This window comes from Mobula hypostoma, chromosome 2 (genome assembly GCF_963921235.1).
Source record: "Mobula hypostoma chromosome 2, sMobHyp1.1, whole genome shotgun sequence".
Taxonomy (NCBI): Eukaryota; Metazoa; Chordata; class Chondrichthyes; order Myliobatiformes; family Myliobatidae; genus Mobula; species Mobula hypostoma.
Genome location: NC_086098.1, coordinates 142,394,058 through 142,415,064, shown reverse-complemented (window position 1 = coordinate 142,415,064; position 21,007 = coordinate 142,394,058). Strand labels below are relative to the sequence as shown.

Genomic DNA, 21,007 nt, shown 5'->3' with positions numbered 1-21,007 from the left:
GTGCCTATTCTGGTATCTGTCCTCCACTTTTCCTTCGCTACATCGACGACTGCATTGGCGCTGCTTCCTGCACACATGCAGAACTCGTTGACTTTATTAACTTTGCCTCCAACTTTCACCCTGCCCTCAAGTTTACCTGGTCCATTTCCGACACCTCCCTCCCCTTTCTAGATCTTTCTGTCTCTGTCTCTGGAGACAGCTTATCCACTAACGTCTACTATAAGCCTACTGACTGTCACAGCTATCTGGACTATTCCTCTTCTCACCCTGTCTCTTGCAAAAACGCCATCCCCTTCTCGCAATTCCTCCGTCTCCGCCGCATCTGCTCTCAGGATGAGGCTTTTCATTCTAGGACGAGGGAGATGTCTTCCCTTTTTAAAGAAAGGGGCTTCCCTTCCTCCACTATCAACTCTGCTCTTAAACGCATCTCCCCCATTTCACGTACATCTGCTCTCACTCCATCCTCCCGCCACCCCACTAGGAATAAGGTTCCCCTTGTCCTCACCTATCACCCCACCAGCCTCCGGGTCCAACATATTATTCTCCGTAACTTCCGCCACCTCCAACGGGATCCCACCACTAAGCACATCTTTCCCTCCCCCCTCTCTCTGCATTCCGCAGGGATCGCTCCCTATGCAACTCCCTTGTCCATTCATCCCTCCCATCCCTCCCCACTGATCTCCCTCCTGGCACTTATCCGTGTAAACGGAACAAGTGCTACACATGCCCTTACACTTCCTCCCTTACCACCATTCAGGGCCCCAAACAGTCCTTCCAGGTGAGGCAACACTTCACCTGTGAGTCAACTGGGGTGATATACTACGTCCGGTGCTCCCGATGTGGCCTTTTATATATTGGCGAGACCCGACGCAGACTGGGAGACCGCTTTGCTGAACATCTACGCTCTGTCCACCAGAGAAAGCAGGATCTCCCAGTGGCCACACATTTTAATTCCACATCCCATTCCCATTCTGACATGTCTATCCACGGCCTCCTCTACTGTAAAGATGAAGCCACACTCAGGTTGGAGGAACAACACCTTATATTCCGTCTGGGTAGCCTCCAACCTGATGGTATGAACATCGACTTCTCTAACTTCCGCTAAGGCCCAAACTCCCCCTCGTACCCCATCTGTTACTCATTTTTATGCACACATTCTTTCTCTCACTCTACTTTTTCTCCCTCTGTCCCTCTGAATGTACCTCTTGCCCATCCTCTGGGTCCCCCCCCCCGCCCTTGTCTTTCTTCCCGGACCTCCTGTCCCATGATCCTCTCGTATCCCCTTTTGCCTATCACCTGTCCAGCTCTTGGCTCTATCCCTGCCCCTCCTGTCTTCTCCTATCATTTTGGATCTCCCCCTCCCCCTCCAACTTTCAAATCCCTTACTCACTCTTCCTTCAGTTAGTCTTGACGAAGGGTCTCGGCCTGAAACGTTGACTGCACCTCTTCCTACAGATGCTGCCTTGCCTGCTGCGTTCACCAGCAACTTTGATGTGTGTTGCTTGAATTTCCAGCATCTGCAGAATTCCTGTTGTTTCCCTCTGCTCCTCCACACTACCAAGTATCCTGCCATTCACTTTGTACTCTGCCTTGGAGTTTGTCCTTCCAAAGTGTACCACCTCACACTTCTCTGGGTTGAACTCCATCTGCCACTTCTCAGCCCACTTCTGCATCCTATCAGTGTCTCTCTGCAATCTTCGACAATCCTCTACACTATCTACAACACCACCAACCTTTGTGTCATCTGCAAACTTGCCAACCCACCCCTCTATCCCCACATCCAGGTCGTTAATAAAAATCACAAAAAGTAGAGGTCCCAGAACAGATCCTTGTGGGATACCACTAGTCACAATCCTCCAATTTGAATGTACTCCCTCCACCACGACCCTCTGCCTTCTGCAGGCAAGCCAATTCTGAATCCAGCTGGCCAAACCTCCCTGGATCCCATGCCTTCTGACTTTCTGAATAAGCCTACCGTGTGGAACCTTGTCAAATGCCTTACTAAAATCCATATAGATCACATCCACTGCACTACCCTCATCTATATGCCTGGTCACCTCCTCAAGGAACTCTATCAGGCTTGTTAGACACGATCTGCTCTTCACAAAGCAATGCTGACTGTCCCTGATCAGACCATGATTCTATAAATGCCCATAAATCCTATCTCTAAGAGTCTTTTCCAACAGCTTTCCCACCACAGACGTAAGGCTCACTGGTCTATAATTACCCGGACTATCCCTACTACCTTTTATGAACAAGGGGACAACATTCGCCTCCCTCCAATCTTCCGGTACCATTCCTGTGAACAACGAGGACATAAAGATCCTAGCCAGAGGCTCAGCAATCTCTTCCCTCGCCTCGTGGAGCAGCCTGGGGAATATTACCGTCAGGCCCCGGGGACTTACCTGTCCTAATGTAGTTTAACAACTCCAACACTTCCTCTCCCTTAATATCAACATGCTCCAGAATATCAACCTCACTCATATTGTCCTCACCATCATCAAGTTCCGACTCATTGGTGAATACCGAAGAGAAGTATTCATTGACGACCTCGCTCACTTCCACAGCCTCCAGGCACATCTTCCCACCTTTATCGGTCCCACCTTCACGGCACCTTCATGTTACAGCTATATAGGACCCTGGTCAGAACCCACTTGGAGTACTGTGCTCAGTTCTGGTCGCCTCACTGCAGGAAGGATGTGGAAACCATAGAAAGGGTGCAGAGGAGATTTACAAGGATGTTGCCTGGATTGGGAAGCATGCCTTATGAAAACAGGTTGAGTGAACTCGACCTTTTTTCCTTGAAGTGACGGAGGATGAGAAGTGACCTGATAGAGGTGTATAAGATGATGAGAGGTATTGATCGTGTGGATAGTCAGAGACTTTTTTCCAGAGCTGAAATGGTTGCCACAAGAGGACACAGGTTTAAGGTGCTGGGGAGTAGGTACAGAGGAGATGTCAGGGGTAAGTTTTTTGGTCAGAGAGTTGTGAGTGCGTGGAATGGGCTGCCAGCAACGGTGGTGGAGGCGGATACGATAGGGTCTTTTAAGAGACTTTTGGATAGGTACATGGAGCTTAGAAGAATAGAGGGCTATGGGTAAGCCTAGTAATTTCTAAGGTAGGGACATGTTCGGCACAACTTTGTGGGCCGAAGGGCCTGTATTGTGCTGTAGGTTTTCTATGTTTCTATGGTTCTAAACCGGAGCACCCAGAGAAAACCCAGGCATTCCACAGAGAGGATGTTACAGAGGCTGCTTCGGGAATGGTGCCGAAATTGAACTCTGAACTCCGGAACGCCCCGAGCTGTAATATCGCCATGCTTGTCACATCACTACGGAACCATTGCATGCAGATGTCCCACTCTTTCTTCCTTAATGCTAGCTTCAAGTATTTCCCTCACTACAAACGTTAAGCTTACTGGCCCATAGTTACACACCTCTTGCTTACTTCCTGTTTCGAACTGTGGCATGTATTCATTGTCTTCCAAACTGCCAGGGCCTATCCAGAGTCCAGGAAAGTTTGATAAATGATCACAAACATGGCTGTTGTAACCTCCACCCTTTCTTTCAGTACCCTAGGATGCATTAGGACCAGGGGACTTGTCTACCTTCAGGCCAACTAATTTGCTCATCACTGTCTCTTTGGTGACAGCGATTCTATTGAGGTGCACACCCCTCACTGCTTCCGTAACTCCTCTTTTTGGCACGTTACACCTCTTTAGCACCTGCATTGTTGGTTATTCTTCCATCCAGCTTATTCTTATCGTCACTTTTTTTCCTTTGGTAAATGCCAAACTCTGTGAACTTTAGTGATGCTTTGGTGCTGGGGCCAAGTTTCGTCATTGTATTGCCCAAGTGTAAGCTCCTTATGTGTTATGCAGATAGAAATTAATTTTATTATGCCATGTAGGATAACTGAAGCTCCAGTAATCTGTCATAGCTTAGACTTTCGTGATGCTGGGCGAGCAGATTTTCCTTGTGTTGTCTCGTAATACATTTCCCAGTGAATCCAGCTAGCGTAAAGGGTGTGTGTGGAATGGAACCCTGATCGATAGGAATCAGCATGGTGAGTTGACTGGGAGCGTGGGACTAGCATCACCATTAGTTGAGAGGGGATGCATGCGGCAGACTTTAACACCAGAAATCAGTGAGTTTGTTTTGCTTGTTTCTCCCCTCTCGCTGTGTGACACCTCTCTGCCCCTTCGTTAGGGAGAGAGCGAGAGAGCCTGTGGTATGTTGAATTAGGTGAACAATTAGTTTTTGTTGGACTGCAGATTATAGTATCTCTTGGGGGCTTTGCTATTGCTTGCTTGGTGGGTGCTGGTGCTTTTTATGGAAATGAGCGGGGGAGGGCAGAGCTGATGCTTTACTGCTGCTTGTGCGTGGGGGCGCGGAGCTTTGGGGTTCTAACGTTTTTACTGTCACTCATTCTTTAGGGTGCTCTTCTGTTTTGTGGGTGTTGGTGAAGAGCAAGAATTTCAGGCTGTATGTTGTATTGATTCTCTGATATTAAGTGGTACCATTTGCAGCAAGGCTCTAGTTGGCGAATAGAAAGGGAGAATGGGATGAAGGACCGTAGTGGGTGGAAGGGAGCAGGGGAAGCAGGGCCCTGTAGAATGGAAGAAATCATTGGGAGCAAGGCCCAGGCAAGCTGAAGAGTGTGGGAAATGGGGCCCTGGTGACTCAGGAGAAAGTGTGGTTAAAAACTGCCCGTTGAGTCAGATGCTGAACCAAATGATTGAATGCTGAATAATCAAAGTTTTACTGTATGCATTGTCCCCAGCTATGCAGGCTTCCCTTCCCATGAATTGTTCGTAATCTTAGCAGTCTGCAGGTCAGAAGTGTGGCCATGGACCAAGTCCCCACACAGCAGCCAGCAAATCAATCCCACTGATCTCCTGAATGCTTATTTATGTCCTGTGCATAAAGTCGGCCATTTGTAAGTTGGGAGGACTTGTATGTAATATTTATTTGTAAACGAGTTTGAGAGATGAATGTGCTGCTTTTGAGCAATCACATAGTTCTGTATTTTCATTCATTATGTTAAAAATGCAATTGCAGATCAGAACAGTCCTGATGTTTTATGTTTAATCATAACATCCCTTTTAAGTTATTGGTTGGCTAAATCAAGTCTGCTTAGCTAAAACCTGATTGGTATAAATGACTAACAAAAACTAACAAGAGAAAATCTGCAGATGCTGGAAAATCCAAGTAACGCACACAAGATGCTGGAGGAACTCAGCAGGTCAGGCGGCATCTATGAGAAAAAGTACAGTCAATGTTTCAAGCCAAGACCCTTTGGCAGGACTGAAGAGAAAATGCTGAGGAGTAGATTTAAAAGATGGGGGAAGAGGAGAGAGAAACACAAGGTGATAGATGAAATCCGAAGGAGGAAGGGTGAAGTAAAAAGCTGGAAAGTTGAATGGTGAAAGAGGTACAGGGCTAGAGAAGGAGGAGTCTAATAGAAGAGGACAGAAGGCCATGGAAGAAAGAAAAGACGGAAGGAGCACCGGAGGAAGGCGATGAACAGACAAGGAGGTAAGGTGAGAGGGGGAAAAGGGGATGAGGAATGGTGAAAGGGTGGGGAGCATTACTGGATGTTTGAGAAATGGATGTTCATGCCTTCAGGTTGGAGGCTACCCAGTCGGAATATAAGGTGTTGTTCCTCCAACCAGAGTGTGGTCTCATCGCGACAGTGGAGAAGGCCATGGATGGACATATCGGAATGGGAATGGGAAGTGGAATTAAAATGGGTGGCCACTGGGAGATCCCGCTTTTTCTGGTGGATGGAGAATAGGTGCTCGGTGAAGCAGTCTCCCAATCTACGTTGGTTCTCATCAATATACAGGAGGACACAGTGGGAGCACTGGTCACAGTATATGACCCTAACAGACCCACAGGTGAAGTGTTGCCTCACCTGGAAGGACTGTTTGGGGCCCTGAATGGTGGTGAGGGAGGAGGTGTAGGGGCAGGTGTACCCTTGTTCTGCTTGCAAGGATATGGATAAGTGTCAGGAGGGAGATCAGTAGGGAGGGTTGAATGGTCAAGCGAGTCATGTTGGGTGTGATCCCACCAAAGCAGAAAGTGGGGGAGGGGTCGCGGGAGTAGGGAAAGATGTGCTTGGTAGTGGGCTTCCATTGGAGGTGGTGGAAGCTTCGGAGAATTATGTGCTGGACGCGAAGGCTGGTGGGGTGGTAGATGAGGACAACAGGAACCCTATCCCTGGGAGGGTGGCGGGAGGATGGGGTAAGAGCAGATGTGTGTGAAACAGAAGAGATGCAGGTGAGGGCAGCGTTGATGATGGAGGAAGAAGAATCCCTTTCTTTGAAGAAGGAGAACATCTTCATTCTCAAATGAAAAGCCTCATCCTGAGAGCAGGTCCTTTGGAGACGGAAGAATTGAGAGAAGGGGATGGCGTTTTTACAAATAACAGGGTGGGAGGGGGTAAAGTCCAGGTGGCTGTGAGAGTTTGTGGGTTAGTAATAGACATTGGTGGATAAGCTGTCTCCAGAGATAGAGACAGACTGAGAAAGGGGAGGGAGGTGTTGGAAATGGACCAGGTGAATTTGAGTGCAGGGTGGAGGTCAGAGGCAAAGTGAATGAAGTCGAGGAGTTCAGGATGGTACAGGAGGCAGCACCAATGCAGTTGTCGATGTAACATAGGAGAACTGTGGGGCAGTCGTCAGTGTAGGCTTGGACATAGACTGCTCTATGTAGCGACAAACAGGCAGCCATAGCTGGGACCTGTACGAGTGCCCATGGCTACACCTTTTGTTTGAAGGAGGTGGGAGGAGCCAAAGGAGAAATTAATTATTGTGAGGACAAGTTCCACTAGGGGGAGGAGAGTAGTAGTGGAGGCGATCTGGTTGGATCTGGTGTCCAGAAAGAAACGGAGAGCTTTGGGGCCTTCCTGGTGAGGAATGGAGGTGTATAGGGATTGGACATCCATTGTGCTGGGGGCCAGGGAACCTGAAACTATTGAAAAGATCCAGAGCGTGTGAAGTGTCACAGATGTAGGTAGCAACTTAGGATGGAGGAACAACACCTTGTATTCCATCTGGGTAGCCTCCAACCTGATGGCTTGAACATGGATTTCTCGAACTTCCGGTAATGCTTCCCACCACCTCTCCTCCACCATTCTCCATCCCCTTTTCCCTCTCTCACCTTATCTCCTTGCGCACCCATCGCCTCCCTCTGGTGCTCCTCCCCCACTTTTCTTTCTTCCATGGCCTTCTGTCCTCTCCTATCAGACTCCCCCTTCTCCAGCCCTGTATCTCTTCCACCAACCAACTTTATAGCTCTTTACTTCACCCCTCCCCCTCCAGCTTTTAAATCCACTCCTCAGCTTATTTTTTCTCTAGTCCTGCCGAAGGGTCTTGGCCCGAAATGTCAACTGCATAGTTCCCATAGTTCCCATAGTTCCCATCTTTCCCATAGTTGCTGCCAGGTCTGCTGAGTTCTGCCAGCATTTTGTGTGTGTTGCTTGGTGCAAATGACTACTTGCTGATTTTAGACACCTGTAGAAGACAAACTCTTGGTTAGGGTGGCATAGTGGCAAAGTGCCTAGTGTAACATTATTCGATTGCCAGCGATCCTGGTTCAATTCCACCACTGGCTGTAAGGAATTTAAACTGTATGTTCTCCCCATGGTTGCTTGTGTTTCCTCCGGGTGCTCTGGTTTCCTCCCACATGTCAAAAACATACAGGTTACGCAGGATTCATTAGGTAGCATGGCGTCATTGGACCAGAAGGACTTGTCATCTTGCCATATCTCTTTAAAAAAAAAGTTCTCAGAAAATGTAGTGGTTGAAATGGATATCCAGGATGTTCTTCAGGCACTAAATTCCAGTCTTTTTCCATTCCTTTGTTTTGGACATTACTTGCATTATCCTGAGCCAATTACTTCACTTTAACTAATGCTCACTGGATTCCTGTCTCTCAAAAACCCATAGGAAAATTCTTCAAAAGAACAAAGGTTTGTTAAATATTTTACCAGCAGGGTGTCTGACGCTGTTGCCCTTTGGTTGCTGGTTCAAACGTATGAATGAGGGGCTTCCTAGACTGCCTCCATCATTCAATGAGATGTTGATCTGCCTGATGGTAACATGAACTCCACCTTCACACGAAACATTTCACCCCATTGTTTATGTAGAGCTTGTCTTGAAAATATTCAGAGAGAAGGTATTTACCTCATCTGTCTTAAGTGACTAACCCCTTTGTTTGCTACTTCTAGTTTCTCCCAAAAGATGAAACTTCCTCTCTACATCCACCTTGACAAGACTTATTAGGATTTTTGATTCAGCCAAGCCACTTCACGCTGTTCCAAATCCTATTCTGTCTAATTGTTCCTTGTTGGACAACTGACCCATTTCAGCCGTCACTACACTGAACCTTCTCTGAACTGCGTCCAGTATATTTGCAACCTTCCATAAATGAGGAGACCACTGTGATTTCCATGCCAGTGTGATTTTTATTTGTTTATTTTAATTATTGAGATACAGTGTGGAATGGGTCCTTAATACGTCTGTGGAACGTCGGAACACTATCCTGCCACTCAATATGAGCATGGATGATCTGCCCTAAGTCTCAACTCCCCTTTTGCAGCAGTTTACTTATTTATTTTGTATTTATTTGGAGATGCTGTATGGTTTTGGCTCTTCCGGCCAGTCAAGCTGCACTGCTTGCAATCCCACCCACCCCCCCCCCCAACGCCCCAATTTAACCCTAGCCTAGTTAATTGTCAATCGCTGGAATGTTGTTTATAAGGGCATTTCTGTAAATTCCGAAAGTATGCTATTGGCTTTGTAGTCCTTAGTGACATTCTGAGTTTGAGAAGGTCGCTTCGTAAATGTAACCACTCAGCACCAAACAGAAGTTTTACCGTTGGGCGCTCTATTTCCACATTCAAACAATTAACAAAATTACCTTTATTTTTTCTGTTTCATTGCTTGTGAGTAGTCCAGAACGATTCACTCTCTGGATTGATTGTCATAACTAACATTACTGGGGCAGTCTGGGCATGAGAGAGATATTGCTTTTAAAAATCCCAACCTAGACCAGCGGTTCCTAACCTGGGGTTCTCGGACCCCTCAGTTAATGGCAAGGGTCCAAGGCATGAAAAAGGTTTGGGAACCCCTGACTTTTGTGAGAATTGTTTTCTACTTTTGGAAAAGCACGGAAAAGTATTCCTTCCTTGGGTCTTCATCCCCTTAAGTAGAAGGAGAAGGCTTCCCTGAGAGACAGTCTGAATCCATGACCTTCTCCGAATCTATGTAGATTTTTATTTAGAATATTGAGCAAGCTACTTTTGACATTGCTCTGTTTCCCTTGGCAGTCCATCAAATGAAAAGGAAGGGGAATCGGATGCCCAGATCAAATCAAGCCAGCTGAGGAGCTGCACTGAAATCAGAACTGAGGAAGAGGAGACCATTAGAATTACTCTACCTAAAAAAAATGCCACAAGCCACCACAAAGTTGACTTCTGCACCACTAAAAATCTGCCCTTAGCTCCTGCCTCAAATAAAACGTGTGTCGGGAGTCTAAAGATTCAACTACAAAACAAATCTGCCAGGCGGATAGATGGCACTTTAACTATAATCGGTAAAAGACAGCCACACACTTCCAAGAATGCTGAGGCAGCTACTGGAGTCAAGGCAGACGCAAGACCTCAGACCGATGAAATATCCAAAGTAAAAGCTGATGATGCACAGCATATTTCTGACAGAGTGCACAGAATTGAAGGAGAGAAGACTGCAGGTGTCCCTGTTGAAGCTGCACCTTTAAAGTCCTTTTATGCGATGGATACTGATGGATCAGAGGAAAGCTGCCCAGTTGACAGAGTGCCTTCAGGGTTGTGTGGACACAGTGATGTGAAAAGTCAGTCACCTTCTGTGGATATGCAAACTTCTGAAATGAGTTTATCTGAAGTTGAGAAAGGAGTCTCCTCACAAAGTTTTAAGAAAAATCAGGACCAGATAGATACAGCCAAGTGTCCTCTAGACCCAGCAGCACCACAGAATGTGGAAGCACCCACAACTTTATTGTCTGATAAGGACAAGAATGCAAGCCATGATCTTAATCAAGGGAAGAGGTCAGGTAATGTAGTAGTCAGAACTGTGGCATCTGCACAGCAGCGTCTACCAACGTCTCCGTCAGCAGACGATGTAGCTTTGTCACAGGCTTCTGAAACCATCATGTCGGAACTTGAGGAGAAAGGCCCTGTGAAAGCTGCTGATGAGAGGCCTACTGACACGGGTAAGCTTGCTCAACAGCGTGCGCCAGCATTGCACGTTAGTGACTGCAAAGCACAGGACTCACTTCCTCGGCCCAAAGAAATGTCTGGAAAAGCTGAATCTGAAATCAAGACAGACACAAATGCCAGCTGTACTATTGAGCAACAAGAATGCCTGGATACTTCAGCAGCTGAAACTGACTCAGCTATCAAGTTAAGTTCATTACAGACGCAGGCAAAAGAAACTAAGAAAATAAGTGGTTCAGCATCAGGTGTCAAAGTGAATTTGACTGAGAAAGAGGATACGGTATCAGATGCACTTGCAGGTGATGGTGTCTTACCTTTGCAAGTGGACCCAGTGGGCTCAGAGCATAAGGTAAAAGACACAGGTCTTGCTTCATCTTTATGTGAACAAACGTCTGAAATTAACACTGACATCTCTGCAGGTGTTATTACTGACAGCAAACCAAGATCTACTGAAGCAGAAATAGGCCCTGATTTCCCTTCGCAGCAGAATGTGTCCATGCTCCACAATCATGGTTCGGAACCGAAAGAGAAAACGTCTCTCCAAACTGCGCAAGCACTGAAAACCACGGAGGCTGTAGTTGACAAAGCATCGGCAAGGAGTTCTAATGAGCAAACTGATAACTCTGAAACAAAGAATGGATCCCTTGAGCCTCCACAAACTATTAAAAGCAGTATGTCCGAGGCAGAAAAGTGTACAACAACAAATAGTGTTATTGAACAGCAGAAATCCTTGGGTACTGCAGCAACTGATGATGCCGTGCCTGTAAAGTTGAATTTGAGAAAATCTGAGGCAAAGGATAGCTCACCTCAAAGTGTTGAAATACCCAAAACACAGAATGAAGCACAAGCAAACTGTTTTAATGATCAAAGATCAGGCACATTACCAGGGGAAGCTGCCCCAGCTTTGCAAGTGAATGACACGACACATGTGTGTGATCAGGCCCCTAAAATTAAGACTGATACTGTAGCAAATGCTGCTGGTGACATTGAATCAGGGTCCAGTAAAGTAAAACTGGAGTCTGCACTGCCTTTACAACAGATCACTCCAACAATTCAAAGTAATGACTCTGAAATAACAAAGGCAGAATCATTTCAAAATACACAAGCTCTTGAAACTATGAAGGCTGAAATTAGCAACGAGGAATCAGTGGGGTTTTCTAAGGAGCAAGTTACCAACCGCAAAACAAATGCATCCCCTGAGTCGAGACAAATCTTTGAAAGTGCTGCGTCTGAAATGGAAAATGACGGGAATCCAGATACTGTTCTTGAGCAGCAGGAAAGCTTAGAAGGCAGATTGCCTGCAGGGTTAGCTTCCCGACAGACAGTCCAAAGAGAAAATGAAAAAATGAAGACATCACCTCAGAGTGTAGAAGTGTCAGATATGTTGATCAGTGCTGACAGTAATCGACCGATTAATCAAGGGATGGTCAACTTGCCACTTGGAGAGAGTGAGGCAAACGATGCATCCGTTCATTTACAAACCTCTACCACTGAGCATGCAATTGTCCCTGCTAATAGCGGTGGTGACACAAAATTGGGCCCAACTGAAACAAAACTTGTCCAAGACCGATCCATATTAGAAAACAGGGGTATTGATAAAAATAGCACAGCCTCTTCCCAGAGTGTACAACCACCTGGAACTGCAGCATCTGACCAGAATGGGGGTTCTTTGGAGCAAAATGGTAGTTCAGACAGGACACCCAGCAAGTTTGGCCTGCCCCTCTTATCAAGCACACCTAAAATACATCGGGAGGTGGAATCAAAGAGTGCAAACTCAGCTTTGAATTTGGAGGCATCTGCAAGAAATTTATGCGGAGAAAAAGATCCCTTTGCAACAGCGGCATTTGGGGAAAGGACAGAGGTCGGTGCACTGACAAATGCACAAAGTATAGAAGTATCACACCCAGGCAAAGCTATTGTAAAGGAATCTTCCATTGTCATTGATACATGTACAGATAAAGTGAACGTGGACCTGCAGTCAACAACAAATGGCTTTACGACCACTATAGAACCGGCAGGCTCAATTTCCCAGCAAGAAAGTGAAATCACTGTTTCGTTCAATGAAGGCAGTAGCTTGGACAGCTCTTCTGACATGGATAGCTTTACAGAAACAATTCGTCGATATGGCAATCCCATTCAAGTCCAAAAAAGGCAGCGGGTTCCTAAGGTGCCTTTAGCACCACCGTTCGCCATGCCACCAATCCAGGAAGATCAAATTTCACCAAAAAAGGAGAAGAAATTTGACCCGAGTACATTTAAGTTTGGCTTAATGAAAAAAAGTATCCGACAAGGTGAAGCTCCCTCCAGTCTCCTCAAAATGCAACAAATAGAAACCAAATCGAAAGTAATTAAGCGTGCATCAGCAGAGCAAAGCTTGCTCTTTAAAACTCTAACTAATAAGAAGCCGCTATTTAAAAAACATGATCGTGTGCAGGATGATCTTGCCTCTGCATCTGACAACAAGAGATCACGTTTAGAGATGGGAAAGACACTTGGCCAAACATCCAGTTTATTAACTGAACCTGAGACATCTGATGCTACCTCTCCATCATTACAGAAAAATTATACTGATAAAGAACTTGAATGTGATTTGTCAAATACAACCGCTTCAGAAATCCCATTACCAGCTGACACAGAAAAATGCTTGAAATCCCATACCTCTGAAAATGAAAGTAATTCTCTTTCTGTATCAGAAAAGTATACGGAAAATGGTTCAACCATCCCTAATTTGAAACCGAATCTCTTCGAAATTAATACAAATTTTGGGGCTAGTGTGAACACAAGTGAACCAGTTAGTGAACTCACATTCCAGGGGCTGGATTTTCTGCATCGTGATCAAAACCCTCCAAGCTTATTCGGTACCGACCTGTTTACTCCCAAGAGTGATTTTCCCAATCAACTGGACACTGAGGTAAGGTTTACTTTTGGGGATAAATGTCTGGCATCTTAAATTAGATAGAATTTACATTGATGTCTTGCTTCAGTGTTATGACCTTAAAATGGTGATCATTCATGTTCATTTTTTTATGCTTGGGATTTATAGTGCTAGAGTATCTTTCAAAAATCATTATTTTTCAGAAAAATACAATGTGGGAAAAGAGATGAGTGAAATAGGAAGGTAGCTAATAAAGTGACGACTGTATTTTGCAGAATGCATACATTTCATTAACTGAAAAATAATTGCATCCCAATCCCTCTACTCCTGCATGTCTTTTAGAGCTATGAGTCAGCGTTACAGTATCTCCTTACTCTAAGCCAGAGTGTATCATTTCACACCAGTGTGAATTATTTTCCATCTGCATATCAATATCTGCTTGCAACCTGTTACTCTCTTCTTGACTGTTTACCACACCTTCACATTTTCTGTCATTTGCACACTTTGACATTTTACCCAGGCAGTTTGAAAAGGGAGTAGCACCTCGGTGCTGACAGCTGGGTGACACATCTGTCCACCATTCTCCATTCTCCATTCCCAACTGGGAGCCTGTTCATCTCTGTGTTGACAGAAGAACACACACCATAGTACAATAGAATCTGTTTTATTATTTCATATGTTATTATTGCACATTGATAAATTAAAATTTACTTTGTTACTTTATTAATTATTATTAATATATTTATTATTATTGATTATTATTGCTAGGTGTTTTTTAAATGTTGCAAAATAATTTCCCACTCGGAATTATTATTATTACCACAACGAGGTTTTTAGTCCATTCGCCACATCCTTACTGATGCTCCTCTATTTCATAGGCCTCAGTTTTGCTGGCCAAACTTTCATTCCGTTCATCAGTCGTCTTAGTTAACTTGATATAAATTGAATTGAGGTTTTTAATTTTTAAGTTGAACTTGGTGCTTTTAGTGCCCATCTGTTACTGTATTGTAGGCCATCTCCACCCATTTGGCAAATGTTTGAGATGTGTGGTTTTGCAGGCCAACTTCCTACCGCATGCTAGAAAAGCATGGTGAAAGTGAAGTTTTCCGATTGAGAAATTAGTCTGGTCACTACTGGACAGTTCAATATATTCCGTTACAGATTTGAAAGTATAATTTCTCATTGCCTGTTGTATGAAATTGTGGTCATTGCCTTCTAGTGATGGTAGGGGTGTGTGTGTGTTTAAAATCAGTATTAAGGTGTAGCTACGATGCTTGTGATCAAATGGTCTGTGAGACTGACTATCTTGGCAAGATAACAGGAATGGTGTGGTAATAAGCAAAATGAAAGAAAAAAGAGGAAGGTATTAAACTGTAGTCATTCAGCATCCCAGCCCTGAAATTGTAACGAATCCTGATCTTGCCAGTTATGTTCACTTTGCTTGAACAAATGATTTTCAAAACAAAGCTTTATTTCAGATGACAAGACTGATAAAGGCAATTCAATATTCATGGCTGTTTGAATGTTCAACAGCACGGCTGGGATTTGATCCAGTTGTTCAGTTTTGGAAAATAACAAAGCATCTTTCTCCCGGTACCTAGGGCAACATTTGTCCCTTCGAGTACAAAATAATCATCATATTGTTTGTGGGAGCTGGAAAATTCCCACATTATTTTCGTTAACTTCCATCCAAGAGTCCATTTCATAGTAATTGTAATTTTTTCAGTGTTGTGATCAGCTGCCATTCTATATGTTGATTCATAAAATATCACGCCAAAATTGCACATTGAATTAGAATGGTCAGTGGCTGGAATTCCCTTCAAAGCGTGTTCAACAGATAATGAAATGTTAGAATATATGCAACAAAAAAAAAATCTAACTATTTAAAAATTTTATTAACAGATACCTGAAAAGGAAAATGTAAGATTAAACTCTAGACCTGGAAAGGTAGGAAACATTTGCAAATATTGAATTCAGTAGTTTGTTGCTGAAACAGAAGGCAAGGTGTTTAAACTCTTCTGTATTTTTCAGATTGTCATCTATAGTGAGCCCAGACTTAATGGAGAAGCTTCTGAATACTTTCATGATGTTCAAGATGCTACGTCCTTAAAGTTGTCCTCTGAAATTTCTATTAGAGTAGTAAGAGGCTGGTAAGACATGTTTACATTTGGGTGCTTCACTATAGTAACTTCCAGGTGGTGGGGTCTCTACCAAAGGAGAAGTACAACACTCCTTCCTTCTGCTAGCCTGTAGGTCACCCTTGGGCAAGATGTAGCACCTGCTTAGCCCCCTGATCAGGGTCTTGTGAAGCCACGGGAGCAGGTGGTGGATGGTCGTATGAGCAGCTGGTGATATCACAAGTCCTGGTTATGCGACCACTGATGCCAGGCAGACAGTCTCTGAAGAGTATTGATAATGGCTGGGGTTACCTGTCTTGTAAAGACACTGCCCAGAAGAAGGCAATGACAAAACACCTGTAGAAAAATTTACCAGGAACAATCATGGTTATGGAAAGACCACGATTGCCCATGTCATACAATGCAGCACATAAGAAACAAGCAAACTATATTAGAGTTGATGGAGGAAGAGCTGGAGAGGGAGCAAAGGGAAAAATTGGAGGAGTCGTCGAGAAGGGCAAGCTCCACCTGAGCCGTGCTGGGACCAGGGTTCCAGTGAAGCACATAACAAGGGCTGTAGAACTAAATACTGGGGGGGGGATTCAACAGTTTGGAAGAGCATGGATGAAGTAAAAGAGAAAGAAAGTGCAGGCAAAGTTGCTGAAGGACAAAGAATAAAACAAAGTTTTGACAGGGATTAGAATTTAACTTCAAGCAATATAGAGACAAAACTACAAAGGAAGGTGAAATAAAGACTGAACTGAAAGTGTTTTAATTGAATGCACGCAGTGTACAAAATAAGGCAGATGAGCTTACAGAGCAGCAAGAAATCCACAGGTATAACGGCATGTAATAAAGGCAATGCTACGATGCTCATAGGGAATTTCAATATCAAGTTCAAGTTTAATTTTCATTCAACCATACATGAATACTCATGAATGTAGCCAAATGAAACAACGTTACTCCAGGGTCAAGGACAAAGCACATCTAGCACATATAAAATAACAGTAAAGTACTGACACAAAAAATATAGCCCAAGTCCCTGAGTCCATGTATGTTGCAGCAGTCTGCAGTCAGACACAATACTGCTTGTCTCTGCTGAGTGAACATAGAGGGCAAAACTGACACCCTCCAGCCACCTCCGCCGCTCCCATGGAGTGCACCAACTGCGCCGTCTCTCCCCTGGATGGCTGCAAACAGGTGACACTGTGGCTTAAGGCCTAGTCCTCGCCACAACTGAAATCGTGCAGTTCCCCTACTGCCATTCACCAGTGTCCAATAGAGTCTTGCGATTAAGGCAATCACTTGCTGTTAGACTGCACACCGCCTTCACGCGGTGACTGCAGCACAGTCCTCACCAAGACCGGCTCCTTCAATGTATCCACCAACAGGCAAATTGGTGATGGGGTTCTTAATGTCCAGCTGGGTCTTGCAATTGTTAAAAATACACTTTAAAAGACAGTAACACCTTTGGTTGGTTCTGTAGAAGCCACTGCATACGGATGTTTCGCCATCATTCCGGAAATACGCAGGTAGATTAGGAAAATCAGGTTGGTACTGGATCCCAAGAGAAGGATTTTGTAGAATGCCTTTGAGATAGCTTTGAGGGGACTAGAATATAAAAGCACGGATGTAGTGCTGAGTCTTTACAAGAAGTTGACCAGAAAACATTTAGAGTAGTGTCAGCAATTTTGAGGCCTGTGTCTAGGAAAGGGTGCGCTGGCATTGGAGAGCATCCAGAGGAGGTTTACAAGAATGATCTTGGGAATGAAAAAGTTAATGTCTGAGGACCATTTGATGACTCTGGGTCTGTACTTGCTTGAGAAGAATGAGGGGGATCTCACTGAAACATACTGAATTTTGAAAGGACTGGCTAAAGTGCACGTGGAAAGGATGTTTCCAATAGTGGGGGAGTCTACAATCAGAGGGCACAGCCTCCAAATAGGATGTCCCTTTAGATCAGAAATGGGGAGGATTTTTTTTTAAGCTAGAAAGTGGTGAATTGGTGGAATTCCTGGCTACAGTCCGCTGTGGCAGCCAAGTTATTGGGTATATTCAGTGTGGAGGTTGAAAGGTTGTTGATTAGTAAGTGCGTCAAAGGTTATGGGGAAAAGACAGGAGAATAGTTTTGAGAGGGAAAATAAATTAGCCATGACCGAATGATGGTTTGAATTGCCTAATTCTGCTCCTGTTCTGTAATGTGTGCTCACTGAAATGCCAAGATAGTTTTATTGCATTTACAGAAGCAAATTCAATTGGCTGCTATATTTAATGTGGGATGGTTCCATGATGATAACAGCATTGACTGAAAATGGTTTTGATTTGCTTTGGCACAACTTGATTGTAAATGCATGAGTGGCTGTGAATTCTCAACATATTGATAATATTGATTATTGTCACATGTACAGTGAAAAACTTTTGTTTACATGCCATCCAGTCAAATCATTAGAAACGTAACTACATCAAGATAGTAAAAGGAAAGTAATTCAGAAAAATCTATTATACAGAAAAATGCAGTGAATGTACAATATGCAGAAGAAGAGCCACAACAAAGCAGATAGTGAGATCAAGAATTCTTCCTTTTGTGTATGAGAGGTGCATTTAAGTGCCAAGTAACGGTGAGGTACTGGCTGTCTTTGAATCAATGGCAAAGTGTAAACAAGATGAACTCATGTCTTTGGTTTGAAACATGGATTCTAAATACCACAGAAATAGACCAAAATGAGCTGAAATGCATCACAATACAAGTAGAATTACAAAGTAATAATGTGACTGATTTTGACAATATTAGTAATAATATTCCAAATTAATTTCATTTTTTCCCCAAACAGTTGGCTTCTTTATGAGAAACCAAACTTTGAAGGTGGCAGAGTCGCTTTGGAGGAAGGTATAGTGGAGCTGACAGATATTTGGAGAAGGGAGGAGAATGAAGGCGATACATCGACCTGTAATGAATCTGTTATTGGATCGATAAGAAGAATAACTAAAGTAGGTCTCCTTCATAATTATTTTAGTCAAAGTAATAACCAAATTACTTTGGAGGTAGAAAAAGGAGCTAACAATTTCTTCAACAATTTAGTAGTAAGTTGTTGATAGTACTGTACATCTGGGTTGTGCAAGTTTTGGCCTGTGGGGAATGCTTAATTTTAAAGGCATAGATACCTTCTGTGGACTCTGAGGGTAAGAGAAGTAAGATGAGTTTTTCTCTAATTCCAGACAGGCCATATGAGTATATGATGAAGACAGAGTTGTGCTAACTAAAATGCAACAGAAAAGTTGCATGAAAAGATAAGTAGGAACTCTGTTTTTATTTATATAAAGGGGAAGTACCAGCTATATTGTTGTAATAACAGCCAGTGATTCAGAGCCATGAGTTTAAGTCTCATTAAGGCAGCTAGGGAATTGATTTTGAATAAAAACGAAAGTAACTTGGAATGAGAACAAGTTCATGATGCCAACCATGAAACTATTGAAAATAGACCGCATATGCCGGGTATCTAATTGCCCCCCCCCCTCACAGTTGAGCAGGCTTGTTTTGCCTCCTCCTATGTTCTGCTGAAGGATCTTCATGCTGAAGTGTTAGCCCTGTTTCTCTTCCCACAAATACTCCTTGACTTACTGAGTAGTCCCAGCAGTTTCTCTTTTTACAATGAAGCCACCGCCAGGCTGTAATTAGAACTAGTTCACTTAATATCCTTAAACAAAATAGGAAGCTTGCTTTCATTCCCCATTCTAGTCTATATTTGACCTGTGACCTGGCAACTCATTTGACTTCTACCTGCCTCCACAGTTCAGTGAGAATTAGGTCTGGACAATAAATGATGGTATTGGCAAGCCTTTACTATTGAAATAATTCAATAGTAAAACAAAGTGTTGATGTTTATTATGAATGCATGTAGGTAGAAAGAAATAGTAGGAAAGAAGGGGGAGAATCAACAATGGTAAAATTGTGGATAGGTAAGAAAGGGACTAACATGATAAATATTTAATTGGAAAAATATTGTCAAAAAACACTGAAACTGACTATAAAGTGAAAAAGGTGGATTCAGTGGAGGTAGGAATAAATTTAGAAAACAATGAATTAAGTTGTAAAAAATAACTCTGGTTATTGGATATATCTGCATTTGTGCCGAGTCTTGTCTCCACTAACTTCATCTTAATGAACTGAGCTGTCATTCTCTTGAATATTTGTAATAACTTGAGACGTTAGTGATACAATATTATAATTACAAGCAGGTACATTTACAGAATGTAAAAGATATTTGGATAGAAAGGTTCAGAGGAATGTGTGGTCATGGGATTAAGCTGTGGAGCTCTTACTCAACTGACCTGGACAGACTGGGCTGCATTTCCTATGTGTTTCTATGACTTCATAAGATTAGGACCTATTAATTGGTGTAACTGTGAATGAGGGATTGTTAAAGGTCTTTCGTCTCGATATTGCATGTTCCCCCAGGGAAAATAAACCTAAAGCTTTACATAACCTGTGAAAGAGAAATAAAGAATGCGAGACAATACAATTGTTAGTGTTTGTAGATTGAGATGCAGATGTGGTTGGTAGAAGAAAATGTACATGTTTATTTGCGTTGGCTGATGATTAAGGAAAAGGTGAAAAAGGAAGCAGATGTTAAACAGTTTCGGAGTCTGCTGAGGGCTAGATCTATGGTATTCAAGACGTGATCCAGGACCCTACAAGAAGTCTAGGTACAACCTATGGAAGGCTATTTTAAGAGTGAAAAATCAATTCCAGTTAAGGTTAGAGACAGAATTGGATGCACGTCAGCTCTGGCAGGGTTTGCAGGCCATTACATCCTACGCGGTGAAACCTTACATCATGAATGACTATGACACTTCACTCCCAGATGAGTTCAATATCTTCGATGCACACTTTGAAAGGAAAAATAAAACTACACCTGCGTGAATCCCTGCAGCAACTGGCAATCCTGTGATCTCTGCCTCAGACATCAGAACATCTTCTGAGAGTATGAACCCTGGCAATGCTTCAGGCCCTGATGGTATACGCGGTAGGGCACTGAAAACCTATCCCAACCAACTGGCAGGAGTGTTCAAGAGCATCTTCAACCTCTCACTGCTGCAGTATGACAGTCATACTAGTGCCCAAGAAGAGTAGGGTGACCTGCCTCAATGATTATTGCCTAGTGACCTCACATCTACTATGATGAAGTGATTTGAGGAGTTAATCACGGCAAGAATAAACTCCTGCCTATGCCAGGACCTGGACCCCTTTGCAATTTGCTTATCACCATAATAGGTCTATATTTCACTGGCGTTGGGTAACCTGGACAATAGCAATACCTATGTCAGGCTATTGTCTGTTGATTACAGCTTGGCATTCAATGCCATCGTATGCTCAGTTCTAATCAACAAGCTCCAAATCCTGGGCCTCTGTACCTCCCTCTGAAACTGGTTCCTTGATTTCCTCATCTGGAGACCATAGTCAGTGCAGATTGGAAATAACATCTCCTCCTCACTGACAATCAACACTGGTGCACCACAAGGTTGCAAGCTTAGTCCGCTGTTCTATTCTCTCTACACCCATGACTGTGTAGCTAGGCAGAGCTCAAATGCCATCCATAAGTTTGCCAACTGCACAACTACCATTGGCAAAATTACTGATGGTGATGAGGTGCACAGGAGCGAGATAGATCAGCTTGTTGAGTGGTGTCGCATCAACAACCTTACACTCAACGTCAGTAAAACCACGGAATTGATGGTGGAAGGGGAAGTCAAGGGAGAG

General features: G+C 43.7%; 1 protein-coding gene across 2 annotated transcripts in view; it reads left to right on the top strand.

Annotated features, from left to right (window-relative positions):
* Nucleotides 1-21,007, top strand: part of crybg1a (crystallin beta-gamma domain containing 1a) — a 252,149-nt gene that overhangs the window by 162,848 nt on the left and 68,294 nt on the right. For both annotated transcript variants that reach the window (XM_063040819.1, XM_063040821.1), the window contains 4 exons: nucleotides 9,334-13,168; nucleotides 15,035-15,079; nucleotides 15,164-15,282; nucleotides 18,081-18,237. In XM_063040819.1, the coding sequence (XP_062896889.1) occupies nucleotides 9,334-13,168; nucleotides 15,035-15,079; nucleotides 15,164-15,282; nucleotides 18,081-18,237 (4,156 nt within the window). The remainder of the gene's footprint in view (nucleotides 1-9,333; nucleotides 13,169-15,034; nucleotides 15,080-15,163; nucleotides 15,283-18,080; nucleotides 18,238-21,007) is intronic.